This window comes from Lissotriton helveticus, chromosome 12 (assembly GCF_964261635.1).
Source record: "Lissotriton helveticus chromosome 12, aLisHel1.1, whole genome shotgun sequence".
Taxonomy (NCBI): Eukaryota; Metazoa; Chordata; class Amphibia; order Caudata; family Salamandridae; genus Lissotriton; species Lissotriton helveticus.
Window position 1 is genome coordinate 472141673 of NC_136073.1, and position 18053 is coordinate 472159725.

General features: G+C 48.1%; 1 protein-coding gene across 1 annotated transcript in view; it reads left to right on the plus strand.

Annotated features, from left to right (window-relative positions):
• The first annotated feature begins 3603 nt into the window (after nt 1-3603).
• The window catches only part of BRD7 (bromodomain containing 7), a 259012-nt gene continuing 244562 nt past the window's right edge, over nt 3604-18053 (plus strand). The window contains exon 1 of the mRNA XM_078668474.1: nt 3604-3745. Within this exon, the coding sequence (XP_078524600.1) occupies nt 3622-3745 (124 nt within the window). The 5' untranslated portion in view covers nt 3604-3621. The remainder of the gene's footprint in view (nt 3746-18053) is intronic.

Here is an 18053-nt window from a genome sequence, read left to right on the forward strand (position 1 = left end):
TTTCTGCTGCCGATGAGATGCCAAAACTTAGTTGTTTGAAGCGAAATAGACCCATGTGCTTGGAGAATTTTGTAATATATCTTGACTGAGGATCAAGCTAGTTGATGATATCCTTTGCACAGGTCCAGCTTCGAGAATCGGCATGTGCCAGTTAGGCAGCTGATCATGTCGTTGAGGTGTGGTCCAGGGTGTCTTTCTCGTTCAATTGCTGTGTTTGGTATCCTCATGTCGACACAGTTACGAATTTTCGATGTGTTCTTCTTTGGCACTGCCACTATTGGCGACACCCATGGTGTCGGTCCCTCTGACGGCTCTATGATGTCCTGACTTAGCAGTGCTTGTATTTCCTCCTCCACTTGCGGCTGCAAGTGTATCGGCACTCGCCTGTGATGTTGAGCCACTGGTTTTACTGCTTCATTGATGTGCAGTGTTATTTGCCGTCCTTTTAGCTTCCCTAATCCATGTAGGATTCCTGGATAATCTCGCAGGATGTCCTTCTTCTCTGACATGTGGTATGTCATTGCGAGGAGGCCCAATACCTGCGCTGTGACATTAACTCAGCTGGTTTTCTTGATCCCCACGTGAATACAACAACTCTGGATGGCACTAGCGCTGGTTTAATTTCCATTTTTTCATATTCGGATACACTCATGATGTTGCATGTGGCGCCGCTGTCTAACACGAAGCGTGTTTTGTGCTGTCCCACGTCTATGGTCACGGTCGTAGTCTTTTTTACTTGATGCTTCTCTATTATGTGGATGCTTTCTCGCCGTGTGTCTTCTTCTGCAGACACTACATCGGACACCAAGTATAGTCGTTCTACGTTCTCTTGCACCACTTCTCCCTCAGATTCAGCTGACAAACTGCGGTTTGCTGTTTCCATGTGCCTGGCATATCTGTTTGTCATCATTCGCGGTCTTCCCGGTCTTCCTCTCTCACTTCTGAATTGTGTGCCCAGGCACGCGCTTGCAAAGTGATTGCTCCTGTTGCATTTCCTGCATGTCTGACCCATTGCCGGGCACACGCCAGTGTGTGGGAATTCAAGTCCGCATCTGTACCATGTTTTTTCTTGTTGTTTCCTTGACTGTTGCTCATTATTCTCCTTCTTTCAAGTGTTCGTGCGGCTGCTTCCGACAATGTAGTTTGCTTGTTCCATTCGCCTCTCCTTACCCAGCTCCATCTGCTTTGCTTGCGCCGTCGCCCTCGCTTTTGCCCTGGCCATCATTAGAATTTTCTCCAGCAAGGTCAGTTCTTTCAGAATTCGTGTGCGAAATTCAATTGACAGACATCCCTCAATGATGCGCAGGCGAATCGCATGTTCGTTGTCGAACTTGTCAAATTCGCAGTGTGTGACCAGTTTGCGCAGTCTTGTCGCAAAGTCATCAAGGGATTCGTCTGTGTGCTGAAATGCAATTCCGAAGGTGTATCTCTCAAAGTCAATGTTTCTTTGCGGATCAAATTTGTCTGAGAGGCACTTGATTAGCACTTTATATGTTTTCGTTTGGTCCTCCGGGAATGTCACTAGTAGGACGTCTACTTTGTCGCCTACAAGGTTTAAAAACAGATCCAACTGCTTGGCGTCTGTTACATCCGTGGCACGCATGTATCTTTCGAACTTGCGAACCCATCGCTCCCATCTGATACCTACTTGTGGTTCAGATAGGTTGAATGGAAGGGGTCTGCGGTACTGAGCGCTCTGCTTGTCACTCACTTGTTCAGTCATTGTGGGCCTGTGGCACCTCTTTCTTTTATTCTGTTTTTCTTCTCTTTGTTTTTCTGTGTTTTCTTTTCTTTGTTCTTCTTCTTTTGTCTTTATTGGCTCTATTCCCACTATTTCCTGTGTTTTCACTTTCTTCTTTAAACTTTATTTCTGCTGTTTCTTTATTTTTTGTGTTTCCTCACTTGACGTTCTGTTATTCTGTTTTTCTTTTCTCTCTTATTGTCACTTTGTTTATTGTCAGCTCACTTTTCTTCTTCTTTGGCCCCTATTGCTCCTTTTTGCACCTTTTTCTTGTATTCTCTCTTTTTCCTGATTTTAAAAAGGCCGCCAGGCCTCTCCCGCTCCCGATTGGCTGAAAGCGCCTGGTTCCAAAATGGCCACCCAAGTCTCGCGAGATCGCGGGACCTTTTCAGTTTCCACCTAACTTAAAGATGGCCTCCGGGTCTTCCGTGATGCTGATTGGCCGCTTTGCCTGACCTCAAGATGGCCGCTGTCATCTCGCACGAGATTTCTTTCAAGTCTCTCACGCGCGCTTGCAGTTTGAAACGTCGGGGATTTCTACCGGCTTTCTGTTGCGGCCGGGTGATTAACTATTTTTCCTCGCGCTGGTCCTGTTGCGGCCGGGGTGGGCTCCCGCTCCGTGACTCCGCTCAGTCAATCAGACCAGGGTGGACTCCTGGCTCCGTAGCTCCTCACTTATGGGGCACTGGACACACGCGCAATTCTTCTCCCAAGAAATCGTCACCAGTTGTCGTATCCTTATTGTCGAAGCACGACAGGAGTCATCAGATTCAATCAGGTACTTTTATTGTTCTTCGTTACAGCCCACGATCACACGTCCTGCCTCATGCCCAGTTCCTGGCTATCTGCCGTCCCCCACTCCTTAACCGGAAGTGGTGTCCGGTTCCTTGCCCCCCTTCCACAGTCGGGTCCAGGGTCCTAGTGCCCTGTGCCCAGGTCACGACACTATGGACTCTACCTGTGGTTCCTGGGAAGTGTAGTGTTGGATTTTTTTAAATTCACTTTGAACTTGCTGTACAATAAAGAGTGAAGAAAGTAATGCATAAACATCGCCTCTGGTCCTGACACAGAATCCCAGCAGCCTTCCAAGGTGGCACATATAATGTGAGGTAAGCAAACAAATAAATATGTATACACTGAACTCCTTAAATAAGAATACCACAGAATTGTAGTACAGACAGACCTATAGAGAAGTAGTGGACTGAGTTAATAACTTCAGAAAGTATCCCAACTAATATCATTTATTAATACAGGAAACTAAAACCTGTCGATGAATTATTAAAACATATCGATGATATATTTGGAATTGTTTCACAGAAAATATAACTCAATATCATCTTCCCATGCCAGAAACAAAAACATAAAGCCTGCTTGCTTCTCGATAAGTTACAAAGACTTAACCGAAAAGGGGAAACGACGCCTCTACCTGGGAATCCAGAAAACACAGGGAAAATCGCAGGACGGTATTAAGTTAAATTGTCTGGCTCTGTGGATGCGCTTCCCCGGAATACTAAAAGGAAACCAGCCAAAACTGTGACACTCAATTTAAGAATAACCATATACCGCTGACGTTGTTAACCCCGGAAAAATATAAGTATTCCTTTATAACATAAGACTAATAATGTGAAGAAGGTACAGTGTATGATAATTCATAACATAATTTAGGCACGTTGTATCTTTCGAGAAGTTGTCATTCACGGGGAGACCTGCACCTCTCCTAAGATGGCACTCAACCTTGCCTGGGCCATACCAGTCCCCTTTCTGTGCACTTCCAGCAGCGGGTAGTGTGACGGCTCAGGACGGCGGGTCAACCGTTTCAGAGCCGGTTGCTCTTCACGCTCTAGTTCTGAGTTTCTACTGCAAGTGGCTCCCTTGTGCGCATGCGCAGTTGTCTGTTTTCACTCTTGCCTTTTTTTTCACCTCCGTTGTCCGGCTTCAGGATGGGCAAAAAGCATAAGAAGCACCGGGGAGAGAAGGCACCAGAGCCCGGACTTGCCTCAGGAGGTACCTGTGAGAGAACGCTGTGGGGGCGGGGCTGGAACGAGGCGGTAACTTAAAGGGAAGGGGCAGGAGCGGGAGCTGTTTCTGGGATTGAAAGATGGGAGCAGAATTAAACCAGCTGTGGTGGTAGAGGTAAGAGTAGGCAGTCAGCGCACCAATCGCTCATTAGAAACGAACAATGGATGTGTACCTCCTAAGGGCAGGGTAACGTGGGTCTTGAAGGTGAAGGAAGATAATGTAACATACGTGAATGCATAAGGAATCAATGAGTGTTGTGAAAAAATAACGATCTGACAAAGGTTGTCACTATGTTAGGGTGCAAATAGCGATGAGGAGGGTAGTGATCATTGAGGGATTTCAAGAGTTATATGGGAGAGGATACTTGGCGGTGGTCAGTAGGGGGTACAGAGTAACTGAGGTAGGTCGGTGATGGGCAGCCCAGTGACAAGGTATAGTATTGAGATTCTCATATGTTGCTATGTGTATTTCTTTAAGTTCCGGTGTGTATTGCATTTGGAACATACAAACAATGGTTCTGAGAACTGTGATGTAGAGAGCCATCCGGGCTCTTCTATACTTTGTTGCAGTTTGTACCACTCCTCAGGGCGGACGCGCCAGAGGAGATAAATAAATGGGGAAAGACCGCTCTGGGTCTTTACACCCACAATGCCTTACTCCATGTGTGTGTCCATTTACTGCCAGGGGATCTAGGGGTAGGTCTCCCACCGCAAGGCTGAACCCCTACACTGGCGACGAGGCCGGTACTGGGCCCTCTGTGACTCTTAGAGTATATCCATTCGTATCCCTTCCCTATGTATATAGAGATAACTCTAATCATTAGTATATGCGGTGGACCTTTGTACTCTCTACCATTCCTATGTGACTCTTAGAGTATATCCATTCGTCGCCTTTCCCTATGTATATGGAGATAACTCTAATCATTAGTATATGCGGTGAACCTTTGTACTCTCTACCATTAATATGTGACTCTTAGAGTATATCCATTCGTAGCCTTTCCCTATGTATATAGAGAACTCTAATCACTAGTCTCTTCTTTGTGTGACTTTACATCTTGTACATTTCCCATTTTTTCTGTTTGTATCTTTTATGTAACGCATGTAATCCTTAGTCCTTATGTTTTGCAACTGGTTCTTATGTAAAGCGCTCTGACACCTTCGGGTAAAGTTTGCGCTATATAAAAATCGCATTAAATAAATAAATAAATAACCTCGCTGGCTCACCTGTTCCTGCTGGTGTTGCCACACATCCCGCGGGCCTAAAGTGCTGTGCAGCGGAACTCTCCTCGGCTGCTGTACCCCAGTTTCACCTGCACGTTCATGAGTCCCTGCCTGCCGTGAGGACTGTTGTGCTTGCTGACCCATGCCAGAACCGACTGCAACTTCCTCGACGCAAGCGGTGGGGTGCCGCGCTAACACTCAGCCTGTTCTTTTGTCGGTGAGCGCTGGCTCGGCCCTACCGACCACACAAGCACACCAGGCTGCCAGAGGCCTACAGCTTGAGGCACAGGAGCGCTGGAGATCGACGCTGCACCAGAGGTGATCGCGCTATGCCACATGGTCCTGGGAGGGCAGACTGCTTGCAGGCAAGCTACATGATACATTAAACAGGGGGAAAAGAATCAGAAAGGAGCCAGCACTACAAAGCAATGCAAGGACAGTATAAAGCATTAACAAATGTTATTATATTAATTATACACCACAGTGACAATCAAGAAAAGAAGGTTGTCTGCAACATTTCTAGGGGTCTGGACACCAGAGGGCTCACACAAATCCGTGCAACTCCCACCAGTATCAAGTGTCCTGCGAGGAACAGGAGAGGGCGATCCTTCACGAAGCCCAGTAGAAGCTGACACGCCTGGGCAGGCTGCACAAAGTTAGGAACAAAAAGACACGCCAAGCACAAAAAAAAAGGAGGAAAGCAGACCATCACCGGATAGTCGGCTACCAAGAGCATGCCACCTCAAGCAGGCGCAGATGGCCCACAGGCAGGTGACACCGCTCCCTCTGTTCAGCAAGCTTGCTGACCCCGCGACTGCACCCCCGCTGAACGTCCTGGATAGGGTGCCTCCTCGTCTACTTTAGGGGCACGAGGGAGAAGGACGTGGCAGTCAAAAGATCTTTGCTCATGCGCTATGGAGGCGTAAAACTCTACGACCGCTTCCAAACTCTCCCAAACACAGGGGATTTGGACGACTTTGAGGCCGCGGTGGTCACTCTAGTCCGACACTTCAACCCCCAACTCAAACCAGACTTTGAGCGCTTCAAGTTGTGGCAGGCCAAACAATCCGACATGGAGCCAGTCGACATGTTCTATGCCCGACTGAGGCGGTTGGCGAGCGCGTACACATTTCCTGATCAAGGGGGAAGAATTAAGAGCCCAGATCATCCAAGGGTGCAGGTCGGTGCTATTTCGGTGGCTAATCCCTCGCCAGCCCAGGATGTTACTGGACGACATCCTCATTCTGGCCAGGTCACATGAGCTACCGAACTCCTTAGCTGACGAAATGGAGGCTGCTCTCAACAGGAACGCCTCCATGTCCTACACTCCCCGTCCTGTCCAAGTCAAGGAAGGGAGAGTCGAGGCCATTCAAAGACGCCCAAACCTGGCCCGTACCATTACAAAGACACAGGCAGGGAGGCCCTGTGGGAACTGCAGTGCCGAACACCCAACGACTGGTCCCTTCTACACAACAGGAAAGGTCTGCTCCTGGTGTGGAAAATAGAATCACTTCGAGAGGGTGTGCAGGAGCAGAAAGTCACAGTCAGCCTTCTCAAGACCATGCAGTCTTACACCCAACATCAGGCAACTCTCCATTGACGACCACCTCACCATAGGAGAGGGCACGCCACCCAGGGCAGGATTCAACACAGAGGGGGATGACAACGATGTGTTCATCATATCCTTCGCAGGCCGTGCAGATAAGCGACGGCGACCGCCGCCCATGTGCTCAATTCAAGTTCTCTAAGGCTCTACTGTACATGCACTGATCTACACCGGGGCATCGGTGAATGTCATGGACTCGGAGCAGTATGAAAGCCTAACACAATAACCCCGCTCTCCCCCTCAAAGGCAAACATCTACACCTATGGAGAGACACACCTGCTCCCCTTGTGGGGAGTGAAAGAAGTGGAAGTGGCCTGCGACAAGCACGCAACATTGGCAAGGTTCCACGTAACGGACGGAAAGTAGGGCACCCTCCTCAGCTGCCACACGACAGAGGACCTGGGTTTGTTTTCCTCACAAATCAAGTGCACGACTTCCATGCTGGCGCCATCCTACGGGAGTTTTCACCGGTGTTGGAGGGCTTGAGAAAAATCAAAGGCAAGCAATTCAAACTGCATATCGACTCCTCAATAAGCCCAACAGCGTTGATACATAGAAGAGTACCCTTCCACTTACGTCCGCAGGTGGGAGAAGTGTTGAGAAAACTCAAAGATCTGGGCGTTATCGAGCTTGTATCCGTCCTGACCCCGTGGGTGCTGCCTCTAGTCATCGCGCCGAAGCTCAAACAGCCTGGGGCCATCCGGCTGTGTGTCGACATCCATCCCGAATCAGGCTGTAAAGAGGGAATGACACCTAACACCCACCATGGACGACATCGTGGCTGACCTCAACGGGGCAAAGTGGTTCTCCAAGCTTGACCTAAATGCTGGATATCATCAGTTGGAGCTTGCACCTGAGAGTAGATATATCACCACGTTCTCCCCCCACGTGTGCCTCAAGAGTTACAAGAGGCTAAGCTTTGTGGTGTCGTCAGCTGCTGAGATGTTCCAGAATGGCATTCGAGAGACTTTATCCGGTCTGCAGGGAGTCATCCACCTCAGTGATGACATCCTGGTGTTCTTGAACACTCTGGAAGAGCGTCACACGCACCTGCGAGACACTCTCCAGTGGTTGGCGACCAGTGGCTTGACCCTCCCCAAGGCAAAATGCTCCTTCTGTCAGGAGTCAGTCGACTTTTTTGGGTACATCTTCTTGCGGGAAGGGCTCCAGGTGGATCTCAAGAAAGCACCAGCCTTCCGAACGGCCCCAACTCCCACCACGCCAATTGAGGTCCGCAGCTTCTTGGGGATAGCCATGTACTGTGGCCAGTTTATACTAAACCCGGCCTCCCTGTCAGAACTGCTATGAGCCCTCACATGCAGCAGGGCGGCCTGGGAGTGGACCCCTAAAGCGAACGCAGCATTCCAGGCCATCAAGACTGCCATGAAGGACAAAAAGGACATGGCATATTTTCACCCCGGGAAGTGCACCGAGCTAGTCATTGATGCAAGTCCAGTTGGCCTGGGGGCTGATCTCCTCTAGGAGAGTGATGGCAAAGAGGGGGCCCCCATTACATACGCCAGTCGGGCCCTGTCAGACCCAGAGACGAGATACGCCCAGATCGAGAAGGAAGCCTGTGCCATCAAATGGGCATGGCATGGCTTTCATCTGTACCTCCTATAGGCACACATTTTGGGCGCTCACAGACCACAAGCCACTGATTTCCCTGTTCGCAGAAACATCAAGACTGGCTCCCCCAGAATAGAACGGTGGGCGGTCCAACTTCAAGCATACCGGTTCAAGGTCGTATTTCGCACTGGTGCCAACAATCCGGCCTACTACCTGTCGCACCACCCCATTGCGACAGACATGCAACAGCAACAGGCAGAGGAGGAATACACCGAAGCGCTCATCAGGATGGTAACCCTAGAGGCATTCCCTAAGGCACTGACACTGGAGGAAATCTGGATAGCAACAACGCTGGATGAGAACATAATGAGTCAAGGAAGCCCAGCTCGCAAGAGGATGGCAACATTTCTTGGATGGGGCACACCCGCTGAATGCGTGAAATCGCCACGCGAGAAAACCACTGTGGAGAGCCTGCAGTGAACTTAGTGAAGGTGAACATGGAATCATACTGCGAGGCCATGCCATTGTAGTCCAGAATAAGCTGCAAGATCAGGTTGTTGATTTGGCACTTGTCGGACACCAAGGAATGGCGAAAACCAAAGCACGCCTACGCAGCAAAGTGTGGTTCCCAGGCATGGATGCCCTGGTAGAGGAGAATATTCAGAATTGCCATTCATGCACGATTACCGGCTGTGACCGAGCTCTGGCTCCAGTCATCACAGAGGAGCCCAGTGAAACTCCCTGGTCCAAAGTGAGTATTGACTTCGGGAGTTTCCCTGATGGCTGCAGTATTCTGGTTCTGATGGACTCACACTCTAAATTCCCCATCGTTGCAGTGATCTCCTCCACCGCATTCCAGCAGGTCCAAGCTGCCCTCGACGTCTCTTTGCACTTTTGGGCCTCCCAGACGAGGTCAAGTCAGACAATGGACCTCCCTTCCAGGGCCGGAAATTCCAGGAGTATCTGGCTGGAAAAGCCATTCAACACAGGAAAGTCATGCCACAATGGCTTCAGGTGAATGGAGAGGTTAAACGCTTTATGAAGACTCTCAACAGGGCGCTGTAAATTGGAGGGAAAAAAGGAAAAGATACAGAGAGCTCGCTCCACCAATTTCTAGATGCATATTGTCAGATCCCACACAGCACTACCCATTGCACTCCGTCTCATCTACTTTTCAAGTGCGCCCGCGGGACAGCATGGTGACAGACCCCACATGGCACCCCATTGAAAGGGATGGGCAGCTGTCCAGGCCCGGAGGAAAAAACGCCAACTAGCAGGCAAGCCTTGTCCGAGGTGCTGAGTCACCATCCCTGTGTGTGAGCGACCATGCTGTGTTAAAGGACAGGTACCCTGGGTGGAAGTTCCGGACAACCTACGAACCTGAAGTGTGGAGAGTCGTCAACATCAGGGGACCAAAGTCTCCGCGCAAAGGGGCACGCAAACCATCACCAGAAACGTATACTGGTCCAAGAAGGTGCTCGAACCTCGTCCAGGTCAGGATGGGCCCGCTGACCCTGAGGTAGAAACGAACTCCCTGGCCGACAGTGTGCTGCCTCCACGGACACCCGGAAGAAGCCAAGAGTTTGCAAGGACTGATGGAGCAGCACCAGATGATGTCTCACCACGTCAGAGTATTCCGAGTGTGCCTTTGACCTGCAGCCCAGCCGAAGCAGGGTCCAACTCCAGGAGCCAGAAGTATGATCTCCAGCCGAACCCTGCACCCAGCCAACGGCTCAGAGACTTTGTGTGTACCCTACCTCGATCATGATGTCAATGTGATTGGTAGCTGCTAAAGAAAAGGAGGGATGTAGAGAGCCATCTGGGCTCTTCTATACTTTGTTGCAGTTTGTACCACTCCTCAGGGCGGGTTTGCCCAGAGGAGAAAAATAAACATGTAAAGACTGCTTGGGTTCTTTTCTCCCTCACTGCCTTACTCCGTGTGTGTGTGTGTGTGTGTGTCCACTTATTTCCAGGGGACCTAGGGGTAGGCCTCCCACCCGCTAGGCTCAACCCCTATAATTAGGGCTTCATTCCTTGCCTGACCTCTTAACCATCTGGATGTCTCCAGTGTCGTGGGTCCTTACTCTTGGAATAAAGTATTCAACGATAGACAACATCTCCGTGATTCATTTGGAACAATCTACTGCAAAGCCATACTTCATCTGGTCCCAGGAGCGGGGTAAAGAGTAGGTTGAATATAGTCATTTTGTGCACAAGGATTCACTGACCGATACCTGCAGAGAATAACCCAGTGTCGCTGTGTTTTTGACACATCAACACGACTCAACTTTGTGAGTTCGCTGTCTTTCCTAAACTTGGTGGCTGGAGGCTGGTTTGGCTGACGTTGGCCCGATTTGCGCCTGATTGTGTGCTGGAAGATCATGCAGCTTCTTTTTTATCGTTACTGTTATCCGCAGCATTTTCCGAGTGTCTATCGGTGTTTTCTCCAAGGAGCTACATGTGGATGGTGACACTTTGTGGTGCTCTCCAGCGGTGCCCGTCTGTACTTGGCTTCCTTGTCACCCACGCAGGAGTTACATGAATGCTGATCTTTCCATGGACCAATCGGTTATCAGCCATGCAATACGTCAGACGTCAGCGGCCATCTTATGATTTCCTCATTAAGCTGGTCTTCTCACCCCAACGCCACAACTGCGTCAGATGTCAGCGGCCGTCTTACTTTTCCTTCTATACGCTGGTCTTCATGCCACAACTGTGTCAGATGTTGGCACCATTTTAAATTGGGAACTTGCTGCACAACGATGCAACTACAGCGTATTATTTGTTCTTCAACAAGTGGTGTTGATGGGAGACTTGGGTCTGTATCTCTTGCATTTGAGAGGGACATCCTTTGTTTTCCCCGCTTGGCTAGCGCTTGAAGCATTGTAATATCTCATTCACAGCACTCAGGTGAGACTTTTATATATGTTTGGGATCATGGCAACTGTTCAAGGAGCAGTGCAACCTCCTCCCTTTTTGAGAAGACGAGGCAGACTTGAGGTGAAGTGGCGAGAGTGGCTGCGCGTCTTCGATAATTACATTACGGCTATATATGCTGTTGGGTATTCAGTTGCTCGTAAAAGCTGCTCTTTTATTTAATCATCTTGGTATTGATGGACAAAAAGTGTTAGATAACCTACCCTTTGTGATGGCTTTTCTTGGACAGATGTGCCGTTGAATATGTATCTAGAGGCCACTGAAAGAATGTGGAAACAGTGCACTGATGAATTAGGTGTCCTTCTTCAAAGGCGCAACTTCTTGAAGTGTAAACAATCTGCTGAAGAAACGGTTGAGGAGTATATTGCCACACTGCGTGTGTTAGCATCCTGTTGTGAGTTTGAAAACAATGTTGACATCTATATAAGGGACCAGTTTATTTTTCAATTGTTATTTCAAAAAGGTGCAGGAAAGGCTTTTGATGTGAAAGAACGCAAGTCTTAATCAAACAATTGACATTGCGAGAAGCATTGAGAGATCTATACTAAACTCCCAGGTCATGAGTAGTCAGGGTACTAGTCAGATTAACAGTCAACCTGGTCTCTCACATGCCTATTATATTTCTGAGGATTCTGTGATTGCCGCGGTTAGGCATACGCACATGTTACAGGTGTGGTTCTAGGAACAACATGGGAAATCATCCAACTTGTCCTGCACTACGGAGAAGATGCAATCACTGTTGCAAGATGGGGCATTTCCAGGGGGTGTGCAAAAGCAGTCCCACTTATTCAGACAAAGTTAGGATCAGTCATGTGGATGTGCCAGATAATTCTGAAGAAATTAAGGACTGTGTTGACAGGTTTTCTATTGTGCTTCTCACCATTGACATGCCGTCTATTCATTCTCATAAGCATGTAAAAGGACCGTTTTGTCAGGCTACTGTGAATGATAAGACTCTTACCATGATGGCGGACTCTGGGGCCCCTGTCACCATTTCAGCTAATTCCATGCTTCTCAAATGGTGGCCTGGGGGTGTGAATCTGGTCACCTCCGATATCTGCCCCAAAGTATTCGGTGAGCAAGATGTGCAACTTTCAGGGTACTTCGTTACATCCCTTGAGTGTTTGGGTAGACAAACTTCCACCAAGGTCTATGTGGCTGTTAAAGTGCAGGACATTATTGGTTGGTTGGATTTAGCATGGGCATGATGTTCCAGCTGTTTTAGCCGATGTTCCTGTTTTGGCGAGTACGTTTCCTAGTTTGCTCACCGATGTTATTGGCACTGTTAAGGGCTTTGAATACACTATCAAACTTAAAAAACATTTGAGACATGCCTCACCTGTTATTCATAAAGTGTGTCCCCTTCCTTTAAGCATAAGAGAGTATTAGAAAGTACTATTGAAGAGACTTACCATTGAGGAGGTCATTGTGCAAATTGACCCCTCGGAGTGGGTGTCTCTGGTCATTTTGACAAGGAAATAGTCTGGAGATTTAACTCCTTGCATGCTCATGACGAGCTTAGCTCGTCATGAGGCACGGTGGCCGTGTGCTGATGACGAGCTGAGCTCTTCATGACACGTGCAGCGCTCGCACGCGGGGCTAATTCCCCAGCGGCGCTGAGCGTTCTGAAAAACGGGCGTGGTCATGATGAGCTCAGCTCATCATCAGCACAGCACCACCGTGCAGCGTAACGAGCCGAGCTCGTCACAAGCACCATGGTGCTGCGCGCGCCCCCCTCCCCCTCAGCGCCGCGGGGGAATTAGCCCCGCGGCGAAGGGGCTAGGATTATGTGTGGACTTAAGAACACTTAATCAAAGCATACTTATTGATTGCCACCCACTACCAGGCATTCAAGAGATGATGGCCAACATCTGAGATACTATTTGTCTCCATTTTGCCTTTCACCACATTCTCCTTAGTCCAGCTTCTTAGTCATTGACAACATTCGTCACACCATATGAGGCATTTAAGTACTTGAGACTCCTGTTTGGCCTAGCATCGGTGGCGAGTGCCTTCCAGAAGATGATGGACACTCTGTTCGGTGGTGAGCCTCAAGTCCATGCTTTCCTGGATGATATCTTGGTGTACACTAAAACTGAGGAAGAGCACTTTAATGTTCTTGTGAGAGTATTTGGAGAAATGCAGTTTGTTAGTCCAGCAAAACAGGCATTAACCCTGAAGCTTGTATTGTTGAAGCCAACAAAAGTGCACCTCCTGTGGTGGACAAATATGTGTACATGTTCTTTTTTGGACTCTGTGAATATTACGTACGCTTTGTCCCTGGTTATGCTCTCCTAGTTCAACTTTTGTGCTAACTTTTAAAAAAGGGAGCAAAGTTTGAATGGTCTTCACAAGTTAATCAAACTTTTGAGAGTATAAAGGATCTGGTTTTTAATGCTCTTGCTTTACAACCTTATGAACCCAAAGGCTGAAACCTTCCAACCATTTCAGCGATTCCTTACCATTGCACCTTTTCAAGGAAATCAGATTATACTTACTCCCTCTTTGAACGTGGATAATTAACCCCTCTATGCTTCAAGCTACGATTCCAGAATGCCTTCAGTCGGGACAGGTCACCCCTATCCTTAAAAAACAGACTGCCGACCACACTAACCCCCACAATTTCTGCCCAATATCCCCACTCTGGCTAAGCTCTTAGAGAAATGTGTACACACCCAGCTATGTAGCCACATCAAACTACTCTGCTTGCTTGACCAATTCCAATCAGGCTTTGTCAGGGGCATAGCACAGAATCTGCTATTATTAGGTCTTGCTCGAGACCTATTGTGGTTGAGTTGCCTCTGAAGGGAGACAGACCGGGGCATGCGCAGTTTGTGGTCTGTGGATGCGCTTACGCAGGCCGGCCGAAGACACGCACACACGCCATACACAAACAGACACTCACACAGACAGACGCGCAGACAGACGCGCGCACACACACACACAGACACATACACACATACACACATACCGCCCCCCCCCCACTATGCCCCACTTACCGCATCAGCGCCATCAGCCGCCACTCCTGACTTCTGCTGCCACCGCTCCTGCCTCAGAACAGCCGTCAGCATGCACATCCCGAAACCGGAAGTTCGGGAGCGTGCACGCTCACGGCTTGTTTCCAGTGTGAGCATGAGCAGTGTAGCCCAAGGTACTACACCGTGTGTTGCTCAGCTGAGCGGACACAGAGCCGTGCCTTTCCAATGCCATGTTTGCGTATGTGTGCCAACTGCCGAGCCGGAATCAGAGGGACTGCCCGCCCTGCAGACCTGTCTGATGTTTTCTTGTTTCTGCTTCAGCCTTCAGAATAATTCCTTCAACAGCACTGCTGCAGCCGAGTAAGTGGATGTTTTAAATGCATGCTGTAACCTTATCCCGGGAGAGTGCGCGTGCACCGTGCACAGCTGTGAATCGCTTGATCGTTATTCGCCGGCTGCATTTTCTGCTTTCAGTTAATAGTCGGCTTTGTGGGTTGCATTACAATCTGGGTGCAATACCCAATTGTCTTCTAAATTTGCTGTCGAAAATGTGCTTTAAAGTCATGGAAGCACGAAGTGATATATGCATGGATTATTAAATGTGTAATTCATTCTCACAATGCAGAACCTTGTTTTTGAAGAGCGTCTGAGCTATGCTTAACTGTTTACTGTCTGCAGTGAACACCCAAATTAAATATTTCAATTTTTTTTAACGCAGGGTGCACATTGGCTCTGGCAGAGCCTCTGATGACACCTGCAGTAGCACAGTCAAAGCTTTCACTGAGCAGCAACCATGTAAACATAAATATTTTCTAACCTATGGAAAATGTGGGCGTGCTTATTCAATGTAGGAATGTGGCTGTGATTAATAAATTGAAGAATGTTTATCTGCGATTGACACAAGATTATTGGTAGTGTCGGTGTTGCTGTCATGATGTGATAAGCAAGGCATGCCCTCTGAGCACTGAATTTAAACCTCGGTTTCCCTTTTACATTCCAATTTTGAACTGCGTGGTGTTAGCTCTGTCGCTCCTCAACGACAATGTGCAATAGTTTATTCATATATTTATCTTTAAACCCACCCCCTTTATTTTACCATCAACTTCCCCGTGCAGTGATTGACTGTGCTCTCGGAGCATTTAAGCTGTAACACCGTGTGCACGCCAGGGACTCGGCGTATGGACTTGTTTTGCAGTGCGGCCTGTTTTACATGACAGCGATGCCTGAAAATAGAAACCTCAAACCAACTGTAGGTTGTTGTGTCAAAGCGTGAGAACAGAGTTCCGCCGCTTGGACGCGGGCCAGGTTTGCGTCTGACAGAGGCAATTCACAGGCACAGCGCCAACCTCTGCTGAAGGGGCGGTGCCAGTGGGTCTGGGGTACATTTAACGCCAGGCTGCCATTTTTATTGGTTTAATCGTCCTTATCTGCCACATGTTTTCAATAAGAAGAACCTCACTTACCAATAGAATCACTGCAGTGCAATCAATCTGCGTTTAAATCTGTCACTTGGGGTGGGAGTGGCCTTAGAGCTCACTCATTGATCAACTACTTAGCAGGTGAGCATGCTACAAATCACCGAGGTCAGTAACAAATTGACAATTGATATAGATAGATAACAGATTGACACGCTGATATAGATAGATAAAAACAATAAGCGCTGCTTCTAGAGCGTTCAACGTAAGAGGCCTCGCGAGCTTTTGCCAGTGGGAAATATGAGTCACGGGTTCTGGATTAGAAAATGAACCCCTGGAATTGTAACTGGGGCATGTCATTATCTGGAAGCCCTGAGCAGCGCCAGTTCCACAGGCCACTGATGTGGCCCACCACCCAGGCTCCCTTCAGGATAAAAATACATGCGGTAAACAGGCGGTCCGTTTCTCTACAGCAGGTGAGCCTGCGAACACACATGCCAATAGCTCTAACTTTGGCAAAGGCGAGACAGTTGCATTGTAAATGCTTGTTCACATTATGGACGATGCTCTACGAATACTAGACTTAAATGACTCTTGCCTTCTGATCCTCCTTGACCTATCATCTGCTTTTGATACGGTCAAACATGATACCCTTCTTAAGCTACTGTGGTGGAGGTGGTGGGCTGCAATGGCTGAACAGGAGCTGGTGCTGAGAGCGGGCTGGCCACAACCACAGAGGCAGCCGTGCGAGCCGCTGTGCTGTCTGTCAAGGACGTTGTCTGCTGTTGTAACAGACGACGGCAAGCGGCTGGCAAATTGGCAGGTAGGCTGGTGAAGACAGTAGTGGCGGCAGACCGGCCTGTTGGCTCCTCGGTCTCTCCAACATTTCTCTCAGCAACGATGAAGCAGTCACAGTGAAACAGTCAACCGCACGTTTGGCCTCGGGCTTTGCTGGGGAACACTGCCGCTGCACCTCGCTACTCATTCGTTCCGATGCATGCGTGCATACCTTAATGCGTCACTCGTAAGCCTCCCTCACTGGTAAACTGAGTCTTACGCAAAGAGGTCGAACTATAACTCGTTCACTAAGGTAACTATAACTCGTGCCTCTGCCATGCACATTTTTCTCATCAATAATTTCATCACAAATGTTGCAATGATATTATCAATGATGTTAGAGAAGATGGCATGAGTGATGTAATATGTTGGGTAATTAACAGTGCATGGTGAGGGCACGAGTCCTAGTTACTTGAGAGAATTAGAACTGTTGAATTTCTATGATTTTGTGTGTGTAAGATCTGAACCTAACTATAACGCCCTTGTAATCTTTGTTTTTTCCGATGAATTTCAAGGTTTTTAAAATTCTATTTCCTAACTATAACTTTCCTTTAACCTTAGTTTTTTTCAGTAAATTTCTACCGTTTGTAAATGCTATTTCCCAACTATAACGTCCCTGTAACGTGGGTGTGTGAGTGACTGGCTGTGTGTGTGTGTCTGTGAGTAGACTTGGGTGTGTCTCACCAGCCTACAGTTCAACTGTTTGTCCGTTGGTATAAAACAGGCTAAATTGGCCTGTCTACAATGGCATAGTCCCCTGCTATTGAACATTGCTCTTTATATTGTCTTACGATCCTCCAGTTTGGACTTGCGTAGACAGATTATGTATAGCATTGTTTCAGATCTTTTAACCACCTAACCGGCATAGCTCCCTACCTTCAACGGGTTGCCATGGCGGCAGATGTAAGAGTGAGGGAAGGCACACCAGGAGATATTTCAGAAACTTCCCTTTGATGTAAATGTTACATCTGGAGTCAAGATATGGTTGGGGTCTCATTAAAGTGTAGGTGGCTGTTGTCATGCAAGTATGACATCATTTGGAGAACACTTCTTTGTCAGCCTGCATTGAGGTTCGCTTGATTAGTTTGTTCTCCATGATTTTGAACTGGGGATGGCTATTCTGTGTAGCGTAGCGAATTAAGGTAGCAAGTTTTCAGTAATGATGCCAGGTAGGTTCTTGCACGAGAGCAGGCTCTTGTGCCAATTTCATGTCATAGGTGATAGTTTAAGGTCTGTTTGCTGGCAGTTTTTAGCTTAAAACAGCATTTGATAAATGCCCATTGCCTGGCCAAAGTTAGTTTTGTTAAGCCGAATGCCTGCATCAGCCGAAAAGTTGACATATGCGACTTAAATGTTTTTGCTATGATCGTGTTCAGGAGGGGCAGTCTCTTCCCCTTAAAGCCTCGCTACCTTATGTTAGGGTTGACACCATTTTGCCTGGATTATTTGCAGGAGTGGCATAAGCGTTGGTCCAGCTACCATCGCTCTGAGATGATGGAAGGCCATCATTAGGGAACTGGCTTTCAGAAGCATGGACTACTTGTGTTGCTTGAAAGACCCCTGGCTATTGAACAGCAATCGAGATGCTTATATTCTGTGTTTGAGTTGAGTTTTGCTGTTTCTAGATGCCAGGGTCGTAGAGCTAGTTGGTTGCTTCACTATTACCATGGTTTTCCTTTTTCTTCATATTTATTTCCATTAGGTTCGAATGTACGTTGTGATCCCGCAGTC